This window comes from Triturus cristatus, chromosome 9 (genome assembly GCF_964204655.1).
Source record: "Triturus cristatus chromosome 9, aTriCri1.1, whole genome shotgun sequence".
In the NCBI taxonomy this organism is placed as follows: Eukaryota; Metazoa; Chordata; class Amphibia; order Caudata; family Salamandridae; genus Triturus; species Triturus cristatus.
The window spans coordinates 222,128,603-222,150,745 of NC_140592.1; the positions used below are offsets into that span (position 1 = coordinate 222,128,603).

Sequence of the window (22,143 nt, forward strand, 5' to 3'; positions counted from 1 at the left end):
TGCTTCCAGGGCCTCATTTGCATTGTCAGCCACAAAGAATCTCTGAACTGTGACCCCATGGTCTGCCATCAGTTTCTTGCTTTGGTATTCCTGCAGGTTTAGCCATCTTTGGGAGGTTAATTGAACACCCTACGGAAACGGGAGAAGAAAATTCGCATTATTAACAGATCAGGCAGCAGTCAAACTGGATAAACCCTTGCGGTCATCCAAAAAACACAGCTATTGAACGCACTGCTTTTTTTACAACACATATGTTTCAATTACATGTGGAACTGTGGTGCTTTCTATATGATATACCAGCAAGAATTACAATATAAAATATATGTTCGTGTGGCGTTTGTTCCGCAGTGCAAAAGATAACAATATTCAAGTACAACACAATAAGATCAGAAACAAGCAATTCATTATGCACCAATGCTTTCTCTTGACATAAAATGGTGTTCCACATACCCACAAGCCATCAAATCCAAATTAACTCTATCATTACTGCACTGTAAAGAAAAGATAGAACTTCGTATCAGCCACCACTAAACAATGCTCATGTGGCACACTGACTTCTAGCATGATTGTTTCACATCCAAATGTTATGGCTGCTACTGGTCTCTAAATAAAGTAAAATAAAATAGCTACTCAATAATTCCTTTAATTTGTATTCCTGTTATTGTGAACAACATAACTTGTATTTGTAAAGTGAACGTTCACCATTTCGGTACTCATTTTATCAACCTTAGAACGATGAAAAGCTGAGTACACCCACCGAAATTTGCTCCTGTGACCCCCTTGAGCAGGTGCACCAGTCCACTGAGCGACCAAACCCAAGACCTCTGTTCTAGAACAAATCATCAATTTAGAGTCCTAGTCTGCTAGCATCTTCAAGTGACAGACAAGCATACATCTGATACGAAAGTTAAGGCTTGGTCATGTCTGAATACCCTTTAGGGCCCACATAGTTCTCCCTTTTTTAAGTCTAACAGCAAGTTTTAGACTGCTTTGCACAAGTTGCACTAAGCACGTAAATTTGTGTCACAATATTATTTTAGCAAAACACCGTCAATGTTTTTGTTATTGGTGCTTCTCTCTAGGACTAGGTCTTAACATCTTGTACATGGACAAACAACACTGTGTCCTGTCTTCTGTGCTAGGTTAGCAACGTAGCTTGTCATTTAGACACAACATATATTCACATCTGCAGTTTTTAAAAAGAAAAAAGACACCTTTTCTCATATACATTGAGAAATGCCACTTGAAAACAAAGAGGGGAATTCCTGTAGAGGAGAGGTCCTGAGATGAACTTTCCAGCCTTGTTTACCTGAAATGCAGGTTACCTAACAATAATACAGGTATGGGGTTCGGTTCTAATCCCAGAGATCTACGATATATCATTGTGTCCACATAGTGCGGATAGGATAGTCTGAGGAAGATATAGCTTTAAGCAGACCAGTGTAAGTAGCGGATCAGAGTTCCCATGGGCAGCAAATGCAACAAGTGAGTGGAGGAAGCTGGCATCGATCCAGGCTCAAGAGGGAAATGAATTCAGCCCGAGAAAAAGCAGAGCATGTGTCTGTCCAGTGTCCGCAGAACAAGGCAGCAGAGCATCCTCGTGAATTAAGAAATATACGTGAGGATAGTGGACAGCTTTAGACAATGGTATACCTCTGGAACATAGTCAAAAAGGTCTAGAGGAAATTACAGAACTAGAAAAACAGATCCTAGAGTCTGATGCACTGTCTAACGCCTAAAGTGCATCAGAGAAACTAGAAACGATAGCTGACTTTAATGCAATTGAACAAAACAAGAAAATTAATAAAATACATACACATTAAAAACTACTGTAAGGAGAAAGTCTATCCCTATTTGAACAATGTGAACTGTAAGCTTGGTGTACCTCCTAACTTTATTGAAGCAGTGGTTTTCTCTTTACCCTGTTGGTCGTTTGCAATCATGATTGCTGTTCTGGGTGGAACAGGTATAAAACTGCCTTCCAGCACACTCCGAGATAAATTAGCTGCTAATTTAAGTTCATCATTCATTATCTTACACTTAAAAGGAGCTGTCTGCCCTTGTCTTTTAATGAGCTGAGCACTTTCAAGCCTGTGCTTCTATCTTTTTTCTCAGTTTATCTGCCTCAACTACATGCAAGTATTCACAGTCCGCAAAACCTTGGGTACTCCTGAGCTGCCTTCCTCCAGTTGTTTTTTCAGCTTAGAGTGTAGAGGGTTCCCGATATTAGATTCAGCATTATATTCCCTTTCCTCAGGGGGTTCTCAACGTCCCCACGTTTTTCCTTGCATTGCTAGGATATTCAAGTTTATAGTCCCATCTTTCCCAATAAGCTGACTGATGGTTATTTGCTGACATACTATCCTCCCTCTTCCTTTCCCCTAAACTCTGGACTCTGACAGGCAGGTCCAAAGTGATCCCCCACACCATTCTCTTGCACTGGGTTCACCTCCTCCTGAACCTGTGACTCATATCAAACATATCATTCTTCAAGTCGACTGGTGTTCTACCACCACGAGGGGCACAAGGATGCGCTCACCCAGATAAAAGAAGGAGGGAGTACCACATCTGTGAACTTGCTCCTCCTGTAAGTGGTTAATTTCAGCCCCAACCTCGCTCTGGATGATGCTTCTTATGTGGAAGGCTGCCAGGGTGGGACACAAGGCTACTCCTACATTCTAAACTACGGGGTTACAGAGGCAGTGAACAAGCCCATTTCAGCATTCTTTTGGGTAAAGAGAATAAGATAACACAAGGAGATGATGGACAGAGAGCTAAAACTTTTCAGACACTAACCCCCAGTCACAGATCTGGGTTGAATTCATCATCGTTCTTTTGCTCACTTCACCACCTCTGTTCAGACCCAGCTATATGCAAATCAGCCTTGACCCTGTGCCTCATGGGAAAAGTCCAGCTCGAACTGCCAAGCCAGGTCTTCCCTGGACCAGAAACAAGCATCCTGGAACCGGTTTCGGGTTAATACCCCTCATCAGCCAAGCTAGCTTGAATCCAGTGGCAAAGTGAGCAAGGGACCCACAACTGGGCATACTCTGCCAAATTAGGGCGAAGAAAGCAAACACAAGGAGATGATGGACGGAGCGCTGAAACTTTTCAGACACTCACCGCCAGTCACAGATCTGGGTTGAATCCATCATAAAGAGAATAAGATACAATTTATTGGGTTCATAGTTCTTAAAACTGACTGCAATATTATTCTATATTCAAAAACTGCATCATGGTAAAACTGCGGGCCACATGGAGAGAGCTGTCCCTGGCAAGTCTAAATCATGCCCGCCATGATCTCACCATAAAGATTTCTCTCAAAATCCTACTCTAGAATGATCACATCAAGGGCAGGGTTAAAGGCTGTAGTGCAGACTAAGATTTGTGCAATATTTGAAGGGAAAAAGCAGGCAATAATAGGGGGGTGCAAATATTATTCAGCTAGACAAACATTTTCCAAGATTAGATTATGTAAGTAGAAATATAACTTGTGGTGAATAAAGATTTGCCATCTCTTTACTCAACTTTTAGACCATTCTACACCACAACTACACCTTCAGCTCCCAAAGGAAGTAAACGGAATAGTGTCTTGATCTACATCAAATAGAGTACTGCGGGCTGAGCGGGAAGTGATGGCAAGGTTCTGGATGCTACTCATAGAAGCGTGAGCTAAATGAGAACCTGAGCACATTTCCCGTGATGTCAATGTTTGGGGCCATGTCTAACTGAAGCACTGCCAGTCTAAAGTACATTCAGCAGTTATTGGCAATCTAGCGCTCTTCGTTTGGAATAAGATTCTTTACAGCTACCATTTACAACTGGTCTACATTGTTAATCCAACACCAATTTAGTGAACCCATCATGCAAACTTAACAAATACTTCCAAACAAGCAATGATTCTCCAAAACAAATTTCATTTAAAACGTTATCAAGTGCTACATGGGTGTGGGTAAAGCCGATGTAGTTAGCAAAGCAGGGAGAAGGAAGAACATTACATCATTTTTTGTGACTTTTTAGTTTTGATGGCAGTGTCACCGTTAGCATATTAGTTAACCTTAAATCTCTTAACTACCTTTTTATTCTTGAAACAGACACGCACTATTTATTTACTTGGAGAAACAAGAATATGACTATCGTTCTAACCAGAAGAGTGGTTAAAAATATGACTTGTTCGTTTTTTAGCCTAAATGGTGCAAGCGGTAGATGCTAACAAGCACATTGAAAATATTTCTACATATGTAAGAATCTAAAAAATAATGGCTGATTACATAGACCTTCAATAAATAAAACAGCACTGAATGCATCATAGTGCACAAAATGCAACTACTCCAATGCACAGATTGGTGAAAATAAAAAGAATTGTTGGAATGTATGTTACCCTCAGATGAATGGACGAGGATTGTTCTCAAGAAACGTTTCAGAAAAAAAAATTATAAAAACAAAACATGCCCAAATTTAAGTAATTTAGTACCATTTAGTTCCATTTCATCCCAGCTAACGCCCCATAGACAGTTATTCTGGCACTGGGCATGGTCAAAATAGTTTACTGTAATGCCATGAACCTTAATATGCAGCATCAGCACCTAAACAAGCTTCAGATACTACAAAACGCTGCTGCTAGAAAGTTGACAGGGATCCCCAAACACAAATCAGTCACGCAGGCAAGTAAAGATCTTCACTGACTGCTGATTAGGCTGAAAACGAAGTTTAAAGCTCTCTGCGTTGCCCAGAAGGTCTTCGTGGAATAGGCCCCGAGTTACTGGAACAATTCTTTAAATGGTATAACCCAGGGAAAAATCTGAGGTCCCTGGGGTCTCGGAAGATGGAGCTATGAAGGATCAAACGCACAAACTGGGGAGGTAGAGGGTTTGTTAATACTACAGCCAATGAATGGAACCTTCTCCACCTCTCCACCCCCCCCACATCTGGAACATTTCAAATATGCTCATGTTTAGGAAGGCAATAAAAACATGGCTGTTTACTAAGTAATAGGAATGGAACCACAAAGAGAAATATTTATAAAATGGGTTTCCACTACACCACCCTCTTGCTCAGACTGGGTGGACTCTGCTAAACATATCAGTAGTCTGTAATCAAACAGTCAATCTCACTGCCTGCAACCTATTTCTAAATTGAAGCGACGTCTTCATACAAGAAAAAAGTGGAAAAAAATAACCTCACTACTGAGCAAGCACAGTGTGCAAACGGAAGAGCAAAAATAAGCACCTAAGTGATGAATAATTTTTCATTTTATTTAGGATATACAATCATAACACATTCATTCAAAATACATGGACAAAACACAAGACAAGACTGGTCGACTCCACATAAACCTAGATCATAGACCCATAGATAATCAAACATATACTAAGAAAGAATGTAATGTAACCACTGTATCCTGGTACAAAGCAATGAAAATATCAGCACTTGCCATGTTCTCATTTTTTTTTTATTGGTTTATTCACATTTTTTTGAGGACTTTATTTCTCAGAAATAACTGATAGTGTCCAGACTTGTAGAGGAGTAGCACCAGTCATGAGGAAAAATGCGCCGACATGCGTTTCGGTGTGAGACCCAGATACAAGGGTCACACCTTCTTCAAGGCACTATGCGGATAGCAAGAGGGGCAGCACACGTCCGGAGGATCTGCGATGAGTTACAATGGACCGCCCAACAAATACTGGCAATGAAGCTTACTTGGGTAGAAATGAACCAACAGGGGGAATAACAACCTCAGAAGTGATCACCCATAACATTCAAGTCCCCAAGCACGATGGAGGCGATGGGGCCCTGGGCTCTCAAGATGGAATCTGTAGAACAGGTATTCTCATATGATAAAACCACTGTCCGTATACAGCGGGAAGGATCAGATGGCCATCAACGGAAAGCATAAATAGAGGTAAATGCTCAGCGACTGGTAAAGAAGACCTCAGGAAGTACAATCACCGGATGTGTCCCGAGGTCCTCTTGACAAGTCGTTGACCATTTGCCTCGATTTATGCTTTCCGTTGATGGCCTTCTGGTCCTTCCCGCTGCATACCGGTAGTTATCTTAGGAAAAGAATCATAGTTTCTAGAGATAATCATAACTGTAACTTCTGAATTTCTATTGTTTTATGTATGTAAAATGGCAACCTAACTATAACGACCTTGTAACCTTTGGAATTTTAGTGAGTTTCTAAGGTTTTTTAATTCTATTTCCTAACCATAACGTCCTTGTAACCTTTATTTTTTTCAGCAAGTATAATACATAGATATATATACATATTATCTATTTACTTATTTTTCTCTCTGGAAGGGGTTCAGTCTCAGGGATGAGATTTTGCCTCACTAGAATAAAGACTGTAATAAAAACTGGCATTGGTGGTTTCCTTAGCACATCCCCCTACGAGTGGGTTAGTTGTAAGGTTTATTGTCAATGGTCACTGAAGGATATGGTATTTGATTAAATCTGCTATTTCATCTTTTTTCCATATCCCTTTCCATCGCTTAAATGGTAATGATACAATCGATCGCTATTATCACCTGGAATGGAACGTTGGGAGCTGGCCAGCAAATCAAAATCTCCCTTGCTAGCATTAGCTAAAGTTACAGGCCTGCAAAGGGAGCATATTGTGGCTGCCAGCTCCCAAAGTCCATCTGGTGTGCTGTGGAAAGCACTTCTCAAAAGAGGGACTACAGTCAAAGTTAATTTGGCTTTCCCTCTCACCAACAGCAGGGGAGGCGCCCAGCGAAACAGGTGCTTCAGGAGAGACCAAGGAAGTGCCTTAGGAGATTAGACCATTTTTTCACCCAATCATTCAGCTGTGAGGCAGTCTCCATTTTTGATGGTGGTGGGGGGGTGTAGGTGGACCAATAGCTTATTGCCCTTACCAGCAGGACAGTATCTCCTGTTAATTAACCGCACTCTCTTGCTAGCTACCATCGCCTGCAGCTTGGACCTATAACAGAAGGAAGGAAGGTTAACAGTCATCATTGCCCGCACATTCGGTTGGTGTCCAGAGGTTTATTTGGAACAGAGTGCCAATTAGTGCCTAACCTCCCGCCCCCACCCAAATAATTATTCAAAATTAAAATGGATGGTTTGGATTTCACTACAGGCGCAATAAGGAAACATTCAATATTTCTGAATATTACAAATCTGAAACTGATTGTGTGGCAAATCTCACCTATGTCCCAAAAATGTGTATATCAAATTCAGATGAATAATCTGAAATATTTGCGAAATTTACAAATCATCCATTTGAACTCTAAATACACTATCATTCCTATCGTCCATTTTAATCGATACATTTGATAGTTCACCAATTTCTCTTTGGCAACTTTATTTTTCGCACTAGACATAAGCTCTCACAAGACCCCAACCTATGAAACTGTTTGGAAGAAGTATTGTCCTACAATGTACTGTCAAGACTCTGGGAGCCAACGAAAGGTGGAGATTCACTTTAAACTTTCATGATCATAAAATGTTTAAGATTGCAGGTCCCTCTGAAAAAGCAGGATAATAAAATGCTGGTGCACGCCATTTCGCTGTGGTTACAAGCTATACCGGAATTGTACAACATATTTCTGCCACAAGGCCTGAAGCAAGAACACAGCGTCAGCGAAGACATCCCTCGCTCTCTCGACGGGGAAATGTATAATGTGAAGTTTCAGCCTAAAGACCCACCGTGACAATCTTATGGCCCACTGTGTATTCAACTACTGTGCGGTGGCAAAATAAAGTTAAATACAATCAAAAAAAGAACAAGCTTCCTCATTCAACTCGCGGCGGCTAGAAGCAATAAAAGCATATTTAGTGCTGCAGTTCTCTGTGAATAGCCAGCAGCATCGAGGAAAAAGAAACATTATAAAGTTTCATATTGCGCCTATTGGGCGCCTCCTTCTACCTGTCCATACTGTAAATCAGCACCGGGTACCATTTCATTTTTACGGAAGCGTGCGCACATACCCAGAAGCATCCTATTGTGTTGCAGATCGGTTTATGAGGCACTTCTCACCCTCGACGAGCCGTCCAAAGACATTTAGGGATGTAGCACGTCTGTGCGTAGCAGTGCTCCGACGACAGAAAGGGAGACAGGGTCAATACGGTTAGTGTTTAGATGGCCAGTGTGAGGAGCAGGGTTGTGCCCTTAAGAGTGTTTCTGTAAATTGATTATAATGTTGAACCGAGCAAAACAATAAAACCGTATTACAAAACACAGAATTAGAAACTGGCGCATGGATTGACGAACAGGGTTTGAATGTACAGTGATCTATGTGGAAAGTGCTTTGCCACCATGCACGTATTACAGAGATTACACGCAAAGGGTTATAGGTAGGTATAGATGTGTATTAGCATGTGTGAAGGTGACAAGATTGAAAATAGACGTTGTCGCCCATGTTTCCACTTACCACACTTAAAGTGGTCTCATCATGCAGTTTAAACAACATTGACAATGAAACGGGAAAACTGCCCAGAGGAAAAGTGAACTCCTTTGGGGGGTTAAATCTCCCATCAGCCGTTGAAAATGCTCTGTAGAATCCATTAAAGAGTGGCATGGGGGCCTCCCTACTAACAAAAGACAATGAGGAGGAGGAACTGGATGAGCACGGAACACCAGCACCACACTAAAAACATAGATGACGTACACGTATCACAAAAAAGTATAGCAGATATGATGATACAATTGTATGCATTCATAACAGCGAAATGAGGTAATTTGTTGGTAACTAACTGTGTTATGGTACACTGAGATATTCTGTAATATGAGAAAAAATTAAAAAAAAAATAAAAAAAAAAAAAAAAAAAGGAGTGGCATGGGGGCAACCCCTAGAAATGGACAGTATACAACCAGCCACGAGCAGCAAAGAGCAATCCAAAGGATTGGGCGATTATAAAAGCATTGTCATCAGTTCTAATACTAGAGCCCAGGAATATCTAAGGAGCAACCCCTAGAAATGGACCTTGCACAATCAACCATGGTAAAACACACAAGATGATGGACGGAGTGTTGCACATTGGCAAAACATTCACCCCCAGTCACAGATCTGGGTTTAATCCATCGTTATTTTGCTCGCCACGCCACCCCAGTTCAGACATGGCCATATGCAAATCAGTCTTGACCCTGTGCCTCATGGGAACAGTCCAGCCCGAACCGCCAAGCGATGCCTTCCCTGGACCGGAATCGAGCATCCTAGGACCGGTTTCGGGGTTTCACCCCTCTTCAGCCAGGATAGCTTGACTCCAGTGGCGTAGTGAGCACGGGACCCACGTCTGGGCATACCCTTCCCACATAGGGCGAACAGCAAAACACACAAGATGATGGACGGAATGTTGCACATTGGCAAAACATTCCCCCCCAGTCAAGAGATCTGGGTTTAATCCATCGTTATTTTGCTCACCACGCCACCCCAGTTCAGACATGGCCATATGCAAATCAGTCTTGACCCTGTGCCTCATGGGAACAGTCCAGCCTGAACTGCCAAGCCATGTCTTCCCTGGACCGGAATCAAGCATCCTAGGACCGGTTTCGGGGTTTCACCCCTCTTTAGCCAGGATAGCTTGACTTCAGTGGCCTAGTGAGCACGGGACCCATGTCTGGATATACCCTTCCCACATAGGGCAAACAGCAAAATACACAAGATGATGGACGGAATGTTGCACATTGGCAAAATATTCACCTCCAGTCACAGATCTGGGTTTAATCCATCGTTATTTTGCTCACCACGCCCCCCCAGTTCAGACATGGCCACATGCAAATCAGTCTTGACCCTGTGCCTCATGGGAACAGTCCAGCCCGAACTGCCATGCCATGCCTTCCCTGGACCGGACCAACCATGGTTTACATTCTGACAGGTCAACCCTAGACAGTCAGAGGAATGGCAGTGTAGAACGAGCCCTGGTATATTCTCGATGGAGTCTGTACCGTCCTCCCCAGCCTGGGTACCCACCTAAGACTACGCCACACACGGAGCTTAATTTTACACATCTTTATTCGTCTGAGTGTAACTGCAAACTCAACATTATAAAACAAGCTTTTATTGCATTCTGCTCTGACACCAATGTCACAGCTCTACGGACTCAGTTAGGAGCCAAAAGGGTTCTCGCAAGACACTAAATCTCCCACTCTGTTAAATAAAAAAAATAATTTTTAACAACTCAGTATATATATATATATATATATATATATATATATATATTTTCTCCAAAACTGCCCAGCAGATGAGGCCGCACAACACATCAAGTAAGGAAACTCCTTTATTTTTGACAACAGGCAGCTTACGATCCCGCATTAAAATCTTCCTGGCCTGACGCGTTTCAGAGGGTGTCTCCCTCCTTCCTCAGAGGCCGTCTTAAGCAAAAGGTAGATTTGTGCGTGACCACAAGTTCCCTGCGTGCTTTTAAACATTTCAATTGGCCTCAGGTGTGCCTTTTACTTTTAATTTCTTTCACAATGCACGCTGGTCCTTGTAGTTTTAGTAGTGCATAATTAAACCCTCCGGTGGGTCCAAATTGCTCAAGTTGCTTTAAGATTGTTCTTCTAGCCCTCTATTGGGCCCCCGGCATTGTGAAAGAAATTAAAAGTAAAAGGCACACCTGAGGCCTATTGAAATGTTTAAAAGCACGCAGGGAACTTGTGGTCACGCACGAATCTACCTTTTGCTTAAGACGGCCTCTGTGGAAGGAGGGAGACACCCTCTGAAACGCGTCAGGCCAGGAAGATGTTAATACGGGATCGTAAGATGCCTGTTGTCAAAAATAAAGGAGTTTCCTTACTTGATGTGTTGTGCGGCCTCATCTGCTGGGCAGTTTTGGAGAAATAAATATATATATATATATTTTTATATATAGAGGATGTAAATGCTTGCTCTTCATTTATTTATTTTTTGCTCATTGCATGACTTCTGGCAACAAATTTAGCAGTGTTTGCTACACATAACAAGCAGTGGCAAAGCCAATAGGTCTCGTCTTTAAAATAAGTGTATTATGATATTGGTTTTGCCAATGCTTGCTTGTTACCCATTGTTAAAAATATAAATGAAAGATACTGGAAGACAAGCAAACACTTATTTTAATGTATGTCGATATTGAATTGAATATTTTCAATGTTGCCCACGGGAATAGAGAAATGTTTTCAGTTACTCTTCCACCTCAAAGAAAGGCTGCCTAATACCATAAATACTACCTCTGTGTGCCGTAGCCTGGACTTTAATGCAAAATGAGGAAAGCAGGAGATAAATGAAAAACATTATGTTCTGCAGTCAAACCTGAGAAAAATACACCTGTCGCTGTGCTTTTACAGAGGTGGTGAGGGGGGACAGATAGTCAAGGAGGGGCAGGGATGTGAACTAGAGTAGCATATGGGAAACAGAGAGCAAGAAGGTACATGTGCTCCCAAGTAGTGCTCAAAAAAGAACAAGGCATAACCCGATGTTGGCAGTGGAAAGATACAAGTTATCCAATCAACAAGATGGTAAAGAAGCTATGCTCCAGGGGAGGGTCAAACACAAAAGGAGGAAGGAAAAGCAAATGAGATTGACAAGAAAACCAACAAATGATAAACAATGGGCAGACCCAAAGCCCACTCAAAGTTTTGGTATAGTACAAAACAATAGGTATTTAACAATAGCTAAAAGCTGACTGTTGGAAAGGCCTTTAAAAACATATATTCCTGAGTGACCTCGGACAATTACCGGCCAATCAAATAGTCAACCAATGTGCAGAGGCTAATCAACATCTCAAAGCTTATATATGTTTAGTCTTTATTTGTTTTTACAATGACATGAACTAGGGCAAAGCTGTCTCTTGCTGAATCTAATAATATGATGTACTCAGATGAACAAAGATGAGCTGTGACTATTTTGCTGGATGCAGACAGGAATTAAAATACTGGGGCATGTTCAATGAGCTGTGTTGTGTTAGGGAGGGGACACAGAATAGTAACTTATTTTTATTGAGGTTAGGGAAGACATTGATCACTGGTGGTATGCTGGGTTTAGAAAGGAAATAGGATGGCTTTGCTACAATAGTGCAATTTGCAATATTAAAAGTGGATTGTGACATCCCTTCTTAATTCTTTCTTGTTTTTTGCCATTATTTCCAGTGGATGGGTGTGCGCATTCTCTTGGTCGCAGTCAGGGCCTAGTCCATTGTCAAAGGCGAACTGTACACAGGACCTAATCCAGCCTGTGAGTACACCCTGTAACATATTAATACACTTCGACAGACGTTTTCTGGGGAATACATGGCTGGAACACCAGGGTCAATGTCGCACTGAAATCTTGCATTATTTCACCAAAATGCGCAACAGTGTTCAGTGGGCATTTTTGTACACAGTCAGTTGGACTAAAGCAGATAGGCCATCAATCTGCAGGATAGAGTGTAATTTCAACTTTAGACTCATACTGCACCCCACAGTCAGTGAAAAGAACCATGCAATGAAGCAAGAAACATAGAAAGATAAATGGAACCAGATCAGCAAGTCAACCAGTGCTAATTCTACTTTAACGACACAAAAAGGCAGAGCCAAAACTCAATTTCGAAATTTCCAGTAAACATGGCATATTTACGTAATGTAGCTGTGAAGAACTTACTAGGATTCCTTGATGTATATGAGTACCATAACATCAGAGTTGTTCATTAACAATATAGTTCTGAACAGGTTCTTTGTGTAGTAATAAATACCATATAAACATTAACAGTTCGAAACGACAGGCCAAGCAAGACATGTTGATTGTTTTGTTCAGTAAAATACAGCACACATATTTCCAGACAAGCTTTCATAATATATTTTCCAGCACGGCCACTCACTCCCGACTAACTTTCAGTCCCATGGACATTTCCATGAAAATGCCTTTCCAATGTGCGTGTAAAGGGATCACGAAATGTTCAGTCAGCATTTACCTGCCAGGGTGATAAGTTACAGTTTCAAAAATAGACGAGATTGAACACGATTAAGTTTGGATATATGTGTGGAGGCATTGAAAAAGTAGGTTTAGTATTAGGTTTGCTGCCACTTTCTTTGTGAAGTTTGGTCAATGATTCTTACAAATGGTTCTCAAACTATATCTTCGTTTATATTTCCTTAGAAGGCACCCAATTAGAAAGCAATGCATGTATGTTATAATAAAATGCAATAAAAAAAAAAATCACCAATGCACCAAGCGAATCTTAAGTTTTCTTTAGTTCAGTTCAATATGCTTTAGAAATCCAAACGCTCGCACATTTATAGCTACTGGATGAATAAAACGCAACCGCCGTTATCTTTAGAACATCGCCACAATTACATCTATTCATGGTGGGGTACGCACTAAACTCCATTTTGCTGAAACAAGGCTTAGTATTACCTTCAAACATAATGGTACACTGCTCATAAATCAAAGATCATTATTTAAGAAAAACCGACATAAGCCAACCTTAAAAGACGGGCCCGGCAGGCGAACACCACCTACGATAAAAACCCGTGGAGTAGAGCCATCTCAGGGCTCTAATTTGCATTAGCACTCGGCGTGATACACCGCAAAGCATTTACCGCAGCAGCAAGCTCGGCACATCGAAGAACCCCAGGTAGCCATTTCCAATGAATAACTCCAAACGGGCTTTTGCCCACAGTAAGCCAGAAGGTAAATGGGGGTTCGATTTCTTTATCCTTTTCGACAGCTGCTGCTATTAAGCAATACTCGCTCTCATTCAAAATGCTTAACGATAGCACGTTTTTTGTCTTTTAGCGCAACCAAAGTTACCCAGCAGTGTTAAAAATCACATCCCCATTTTAGTCAAAGGAGGAAATTGCTTTCCCTGTTTCACATTATATTGCGGCACTATAACAGAATAGCCAGTCTGGTGGAAATCTCATCTAAAAAAAGGTTTTTGACCTGCCTCCCCCTTCAGGCTTAGATAGGTAGGTGTAAAGAGTAAAGCATCTATGATCTCTCTGTCCTAGTCTCATTTCTTAAATCCTGAAGTTTTCCTCGAAACACAAAGGATTTACATACCTTAGCCCTAGACAAAATATAAACACAAATGCTTAACCCAGCTCTTAATTTCGGCTCCACCCACCTCCTCTCGGCGAGTCATCAAGAGGTACTCCATCAACTATGCATTCTATTTGTTTCGAATTTGTAAAGTCTGTCTGTTTGGTACTAGAGGCCTACTTCCCCTTTTGGTAAGAGTTCTCACCTTTTTTATATATATATTTTCACCCTTAACACTCCCTGTACCAGTGGCAACGTGCCCTGCTTTAATTAGGGAATCCCATCCTCTGGTTTGAAAGTAAAAAGCAGCTATAACTGGGGTCCAGATGGTCCCTCATAAACCTTGGAAATGGTGCAACTGTATACAGCTATTACTCTGCAGTGTCCTTCCCTTGTGGCTCTGGCATAGCCACACAGGGTCCTTCTATAGTGGTTATCTTCACACCCCCCATGCTTTTGCACCTTGCCAGCTCCTATCAGTCCCACCCTGCAGATGGATGGCTTTCATCTATTTGTTCGCTCAGGCTCTGAGACGGTTTGTGGTAAGGGTCTGTAGCAGTGCCGCTCATGGGGAATTGGGGGGCGGGGAGAAGGTCTCCTGCTGGGCTGCTGGATCTACGCCTCTCTTGCCTTCAGTGGACATCCTGGGCATTGTAAGGCTTTCATGTGCTAGGGACCGGGGAGAAGTATGGGGGTCCCTGGACATTTAACTAGGCTTGCCTCAACAGGTGACTGCCTGTTCCAGTCTAGGGTTTTCAGGTAATAACCTAATGCAATCTGGGTGTTGAAGTTTTGGTGTGCTTCCACTGAACTAAGTAGGCTAATATACCGGTTAGAAAAGATTTATGGGTTAAAAGTTCAGGACTGAGGGGGGAGGGGTCTGGGGAGATTGCGTCCGAGGTGGCATGGAGTTGGGTGGTGACCTAAGGTAATGTACTGACTGTGTGCCATCCACAGCCTGTGTACCATACATCAATATGTTTTCCTTCCTCCACACGCAGGGCGTGTATCTTGTAAGGGCGATACAGAGCTGAAGACCCAGTTGAATCTGTGCTTTGTATCTGCCAAGGAGTCACTGCATTTTTAGTTTCAATGACTGTTAATTGTTAAATTGAAATGCCGCTCCACTTGTTCTCAACCTTGAGATTGAGACCAGTTTCTTAAAAAAAAAAAAAAAACACCTGGGTCGTGTAATTTATTCAGAGTAGCTGTTTATTTGGTTCATTAAATGATTTTTCACCGACAGATGCCTGACAGTAGGATTAGAACAGGCGATAAAGCAATACATCAGGCTTACTTCTTGAAACACAGGGTTTGCAAGAATATGAGCGCATCAGGTTTTTAATATTGTTTAATGAAACCCTACTGGTAACTGCAAAATGTATACTTCTCTTACTTTAACTCTACTTTGCATGTTTACAAGGTTGAAACAAGCATTTGCAATGCAATAGGTCTCGCATTTACGCAAGTTTGGTCTATTGGCATTGTAAATGACAATGGCTTTTATTTATGTTTCAAAAACCAAAACATAAATAAAAGGCAATGTCATTTACAATAAAAATAGCTCAAACTCTCGCAAATGGGAGACCTATTGCATTGCCTCCACCTAAAACAAAAAAAAGTCTAAAATCCTCAAAAATCACGTCTCGTATTAAGTCAATAACTATATTACAACAAACGTTTCCCATTGCGCTGTGCCCTTCTACAGTTTTCTGTTCTTTCACAACAAGCTTAAAGTCAAAATAGATAATCTTTATTATGCCTCAAACAACCTGGTCTAACCTCAAAAGGCTGCAGACCCCGGGGTAAGACCATCCAAATGTAAAAACAAAAAACAAAAAAAAAAACTAAGCAGAACTTGTCTTCCAATCAAAGGAACTAGACGTAATGTTGATACGGGTCAACTGTAAGGCAGTTTAGGTCTGGGTAGGTGTGCTTGTCTTTCTTCTCCACCAAGAAGATATTGCTTCTGGAACCTAGGCAGGAGAAATTTGGACTCATTGCTCGCTAACTGATGTAGCTCTGCCTCTAACCGCTATTTACCGATGCAATTTATAAAGCACTTTGAGTCAACCTTAACTTACTTCAGAGTGCTCGAAGTCCTGAAGAGGTAAATGACATTGGATGGATGGAGAGGATAATTTAAGATTGGCCTGTGAGGCTGACCCTCACAGAGTGGTCTTCCATCGTGACACTTTGGAGTCTTGATTCAGTAGCGGACTAGAGATTTCTTGATGCTAAATATGGGGGTGTTGGAGCCAAGTTAATCTGGGCCTTTGCTTAGCAGGAACTGGGACAGCGGAGAGCATGCAAGGTAACATAAATCGACACTGGTGCTGTAACCTAAAACCTACCCGCAACACACCCAGATGATGCCAACCCAACCCTTCAAATTCAAAACATGCCAGACAGCACCCTTCTCCTAGTTTAACAAGGGCCCAGTTTCTCATTAACCACACACCTAATGTACAGCACTCATTTAAGTGCCCACCACAACAACAAACATTGACCCTTTCATCAGCGAAGCTAAAGATAATAGGTACCACTCAACCTCTGCATGCTTTGCTGAAAAACCCCTTGCAGCTGGAAGCAGCCAATCATCTAAGAAGGATGCGTAACAACTTGAAACATTTTTTCAATATTCCCCCAAAACTACCACAGATGGAGGGGTAAGGTAAGCACTCGCAATTAGAGTCTGCTCCTGATGAGATCCCGGCGTCATCAGGAGGATGGCCAGGTAGGAATGCATGAATGGCATAGCAAACACACGGCCCAGTAAGCATCATATAATATAACCACTTAATGAACAGGCAATGGTGCTCCCCAAAACTCAAGACCCCGGCTGCGCCCTGTAGTCTGTGCACCAGAAGAGATGTTCGAGCGAAGCAAACAATAACATAAAACTCACCTAGGCGGCATCCAAGGCTTGTTAAAAAACACCAGGAGATCACACAGGAGTACCAAAGTGTGACCTAATCGAGAGAAGCTTTGGGGGTCAGAACGGATAAAATAAAGGGGCCACTCGAGCCCAGAAACTAAACGCAAGGGGAAAGAGGGGCAAAGCAGTCTGCTTAGCATACAAACCCTGAGGCTCGAGAGTGGGAAAAACTATGACTTGTTTGGCGGGAAGCAGGAAAAGAAAGACGAGGAGGCGATGGGAGACGGTGTCTGTTGCGTCATGGGTTTTCTGATGACATTCACGTGTACCAAGGCCCGCCTCTCGCGCTCAGTTGCAGACGGGGGCATGGATTACATAATACTTGTGTTTTGGTCCTTTGCCTAAAAACTAAAATGCATCGTATAAAGAAAGACACAGCATCATTCTTCACCCGCACTTATTAGCATTACTGCTTGTGCCGGAAGTTCACCATGAACGTGCACATCGAGTGATAACAGGCTAGGGTGGTGTGTGGCTGAATGACCCGAGGACTTCCCACGAACACGGCGATCCACGTGGTACAAGGGGCAGACGGGCACGTTAGTGTTTTACTAATCGCCAGCCTGTGGCACAGCCCGTTTATAAGCATGGCCACCTTTCGACCTCTGGTTTCTTTTTAGATTTTCACTGTTTTATCGGCTTCGTGTTCTTCCGATCGATCAATTCTTTAAATCGATTATCAAATGCATGCTTCTTGGAAAACAGATCATGTTTTAATTTTTTTTTAGAGACTAAAGGAAAGTTCCACGAAAAGGAACACACCCTCCCCCTCTATTGTCTGAGGCACGAGGGACAACATTGAGTAAAATCAGTGAGTGGCCATGGCCCCCAAGCAGCCGCTCCTGGGGGCCCGAACAAAGCGCTGTCGATCCCTGGTCGCCCGAAGGACGCCCCACGTGAGAGGATAGGGGAACAGGCCAGAAGGAGAAGGTGCTAGCCCAGAACAGACTACTTTTATCTGCCCCATGATCACCCTGTATGGTTCCTAACCTAGGGCAGCGCTGCATGGGATTAAGCTGTGCCGGACAGACAGGGGGGCGGGAACTGTTCACCACCAGCGTCCCCTTTCAAAGCAGCAAGAGCAGTCACTGATCTGCACCGCCTTGAGAATGTTACATTTTCAGATCTCTAAAGCGCCGAAAATACCAGGAAAGGTGTTCCTGGTGCTAAGTAAACACAGGGAAGGACTAAGGATGAGTCCGAATAAAGAAAATATTCAGCAATATCTCGTCTCGATTTATGAGACCTTAACTGCACGAGACTCCACTTCACTATAGGGACCACAGCTTACTTTTATACATAAATACATATGCATCAAAATGATCACAAACTACATAAAACAAGCGGCAGGGAAAGCGTTCGCTTTCACTTCTGCTTGAAAAAAACAAAGAAGCCCGCGAGTGATGCGCGCCACTGCGAGCCATGGCCTATTGGTGTCTATTACGAGCACCAAGCGCGTAATAGACACCAATAGGCCATGGGTGGAGCAATGCGCCCGCCTTTGACCAATTGCGTGCAGTCTTTTATAAAAAGACGCACGCAAAGGCCAATTGCGTAGCACAAAAGGAATCGCACACGCGCGAGTGAGCGTGTGCGATTCCTAGGTCAGCTTCGATTCCCCGTTTTTCACCTACTAAATGTCTCGCGCTGTGCGAGCACTGCTTCGCAGTGCACCGCTAGGCGCGAGACCTAAAAAGGCAAAAGCTCAACTGTTCGAGACCCAATCACCAGCAGCCTCATCATTCATAAATTATTCTTATAATCAATACAAATGTGCTATGGAGCACTACAGTGCAAGTGAAGTGTAAGTAATCTGGTTATTGGTTGAGGTGGGTGGAAGCCTCACTCAGAAAATAACTAGAATTTTGTCAGGGTGAACCACAAAAGTCACTAAATTAACCTGTGCTTAACCCTCTGGTAGCTTGGCACAAAAGCAGGCAGGCTTAATTTAGAGGCACTGTGTTAATTCTTAATGTACCACGCAAACAGTAAAAAATTAAAAACACAACATATGAAAAATCCCACACTAATTAAGAAAAATAGAATAACATTTAATATTTTATTTGACACCTAAACGACAAAAATCCAATCAGTAGAATCGGAGATATCCGATTACAAAGTTTTAGGTAGATATAGTGCCTTAAAGCACAAAGCAACAAATCGCTGTCATCGGGTCATGCTAGACTGGGGGAAAGTCACAAGTTTGGGCCAACCGAGATGGAGCGCATGCTGGATAAAGGGACCAGGTTAGTCCTGCTGAAACAGTTACCTTCTCAAAGTCTGGCACAAAGAGTCCAGGCCATGTTGGACAAGGCCGCAAGGAGCATCTCAGATGATCGTCGCTATGTTGCGAAGATCTGCTCGGGAGCAGCAGAAGGTCATTGCTGGAGCTTTGCACTGGCAGTCACCTCGGGCTGTCGTTGCTATAGCTAGAGTGCATATCTTCAGTCACCGTGGGTGGCAGAATCTTGACGCAAACAAGCCTGTTTACGGTTGAGAAGAGCCCAAAACTTCAAGACTGCACCTTTCTTTACAGAGGGGTGCGCTCTAGTGCCAGCCAAGGGTCCAGGGCCTAGGGAGAAACCTCTTGGGGTTTAGGGACTCACTCTAGCAGAGACCAGGTTCAAGGCTCAAGGTCTCTGGAGCTCATATCCCTGTAGCTCACACAGGAGGCCAGCCACCTATCCCTGGACTTGCCCTAGTAGTCTTGGGTTCAAGGAGATGGCCCCCCTTCTCCTTCAAGCGACAAGGCAGGTCTCAAGCAGCAGTGCAGTCCTTTAGCAGCAGTAGGGCAGTCCTCGGAGATAAAAGCCAGGCATCAAGCAGCGGGGTAGTCCTCTGGAGTACAGGGCAGTCCTTCTGAAGATTTCCATAGGTCCGGGAGTGTACTTTAAGACGTAGTTCAGGAGGTCCAATATTTATATCTGGTGCTAGCCTCTGAAGTGGGGGTAACATCCTGGCAACCCCCACATATGGTTCTGAAAAGTTCTTCCCTTTCCCTTACTTCTGTTAGTGGATTTTACCTCCTGATGTAGCAATGCACAGCAAATGAGCACCATTAAATTTCTTTTAACCTTATTTTGAATGTTTCATACTTTTTCTATTTATCATTTGTTATACTTTTTCTGACCCCTGGATTTTATAGCTTCTCTCCGTTTAACACACTATGTTTTCTGTGCAACAGGTGCATTAACCTAATTAACTATTTTTAAATGACTTTCGTTCTTTGCTGTAAATACAGTGTCAGGCGTCTAGAGCTTACCAAACTCTACTACACACTTTTAGGGATACAAAAAAAAGAACTCATTTCATACCATAATCTTTAGTAAGCAGCGATGTCACATAAGAAATATGGGAGGATTATAGTTCCCAATTTTATTATACTATAAGTAATAGATAGCACAACCTCATCATAGATTATGCCCAATTAAAATTACATTAACCAATTAACATGTCTAGGGATAAGGGAAGAGTCAGTGGGTTGGTAAGTTGTGAAAAATGAAATTAAATGATAAAGAAATGTATAAAGCACGAGACATTCACCCGGAGGTGTCAAGGCGCTAGCTCAGCAGACAAGATATACTGGACCGTTTTAAAACCACATCAGAGATTAAAAGGCCACGTCTTTATCGCCTTCCTGAAGGCCAACAGGTGTGTTTGTTCTTTTAACCTCAGTGGCAGCGACTTCCAAAGTCTGGTCGTGCCAACCAGAAAGCTGCTTCCACCCAAGAACACTTTTTCAACCTGAGGACTACCAGGTTATGGGCGTGAGCTGAGCGGAGATGGCGGGCTGGGATGTATGGCTGCAAATTCTGTTTAAAAAAGGTAGTCCCTGTACCATGAATAGCTTTAAAAGCTATAGAGAGAACCTTAAACTTGATCTGTCTTTTCACTGGTAGCCAGTGCAACTCTTTGAGCACCAAGGAGGCAGATTTATATTTTGGAATGTTCATCAATAGACGAGCAGCAGCATTTTGCACAATCTGCAACTTGGTCAAGCATTTCTTGCGGAGGTTCATGAATAAACCGTTACAGTAGTCGGATCTAGATAAAACAAGAGCTGAGATCACTAACTTCCACGAATCCACCGGAATAAATAGAAGAATCCTTCTAAGTAATTTTAGTGTATAGAAGGAGATAGCTGTAACTTGGTTTAAATGGCCTTCAAAGGAAAGCATGGAGTCAAACGTTACTCCCAGGTTCTTTACCTTATTCGTGGGATTAGGTAACAAGCCCAACTCCGAAGGCCAAAGAGCAGGGGACCAGAAATTAGTGTGGTTGCCAAAGAGTAAGACTTCAGTCTTGCTAGAGTTCAGTTTCAGACAATTAGTGGCCATTCAGTCCCCCACCTGGCAAAGACAGGTATGGAACTGTGCCACTGTGTCTGCCGGTGAACCTGTCACTGAAACAACAATCTGGGTATCATCTGCGTAAGAAATAGCAGAGAAGCCCAGAGATCTGATTAGCCTCGCCAGCGGGACAACATAGATATTAAAAAGAGTGGGGCTCAACGAAGAGCCCTGTGGTACTTCACATGGCAGAGTGAAGTTCGGTGACTTAAATTCTGATAAAGCCACAAACTGTTCCCAGCCAGATAGGAATGATTTAAGTAAAGCCAGCGCTTTCCCTTTAATGCCAATCCCCTCCAGGACGTCCAATAGTTTATGGTGATTCACAGTATCAAAAGCGGCAGAGAGGTCAAGCAGCACAAGTGCTGAATTGCCTACTGCATCGACTGTCTGCCTAATCAGTTTGGACGAGTAACGATTCTTGGCTGTGTCAGGCATGCCCCGGGCCGCTATTACTCCCGTCAGTCCCCCTGTAGACACGGGGGCTGGCGTAGACAATCAGGCAGCCAACGGCACTACCACTCCCATAAGGCAGAGGGGCAGGGTAACAGCCACCTGGCTCCCGGATAACCCAACCCCTCTGCCTTATGGGAGTGGTAGTGCCGTTGGCTGCCTGATTGTCTACGCCAGCCCCCGTGTCTACAGGGGGACTGACGGGGGTAATAGCGGCCCGGGGCATGCCTGACACAGCCAGGAATCGTTACAGGACGTCGAAATCAGTGCCAATTCGGTACTGTGGTGCTTTCTATAGCCAAACTGAGTGGCGTCCAGAAAGGCATGCCTCTCAATATAGTCTGATATAACACTATTCATGGTTTTTTCCACCATTTTTGCGGGCAAAGGGAGTTTGGAGATAGGGCGGTAATTATTAGGATCTGTCCCATCTAAATTTGGTTTC

At 42.9% G+C, this 22,143-nt stretch overlaps 1 protein-coding gene across 1 annotated transcript in view; it reads right to left on the reverse strand.

Moving 5' to 3' along the window:
• SUCLG2 (succinate-CoA ligase GDP-forming subunit beta) overlaps window positions 1-22,143 on the reverse strand; it is a 583,799-nt gene that overhangs the window by 480,239 nt on the left and 81,417 nt on the right. Inside the window, exon 2 of the mRNA XM_085624774.1 lies at window positions 4-129. Within this exon, the coding sequence (XP_085480900.1) occupies window positions 4-129 (126 nt within the window). The remainder of the gene's footprint in view (window positions 1-3; window positions 130-22,143) is intronic.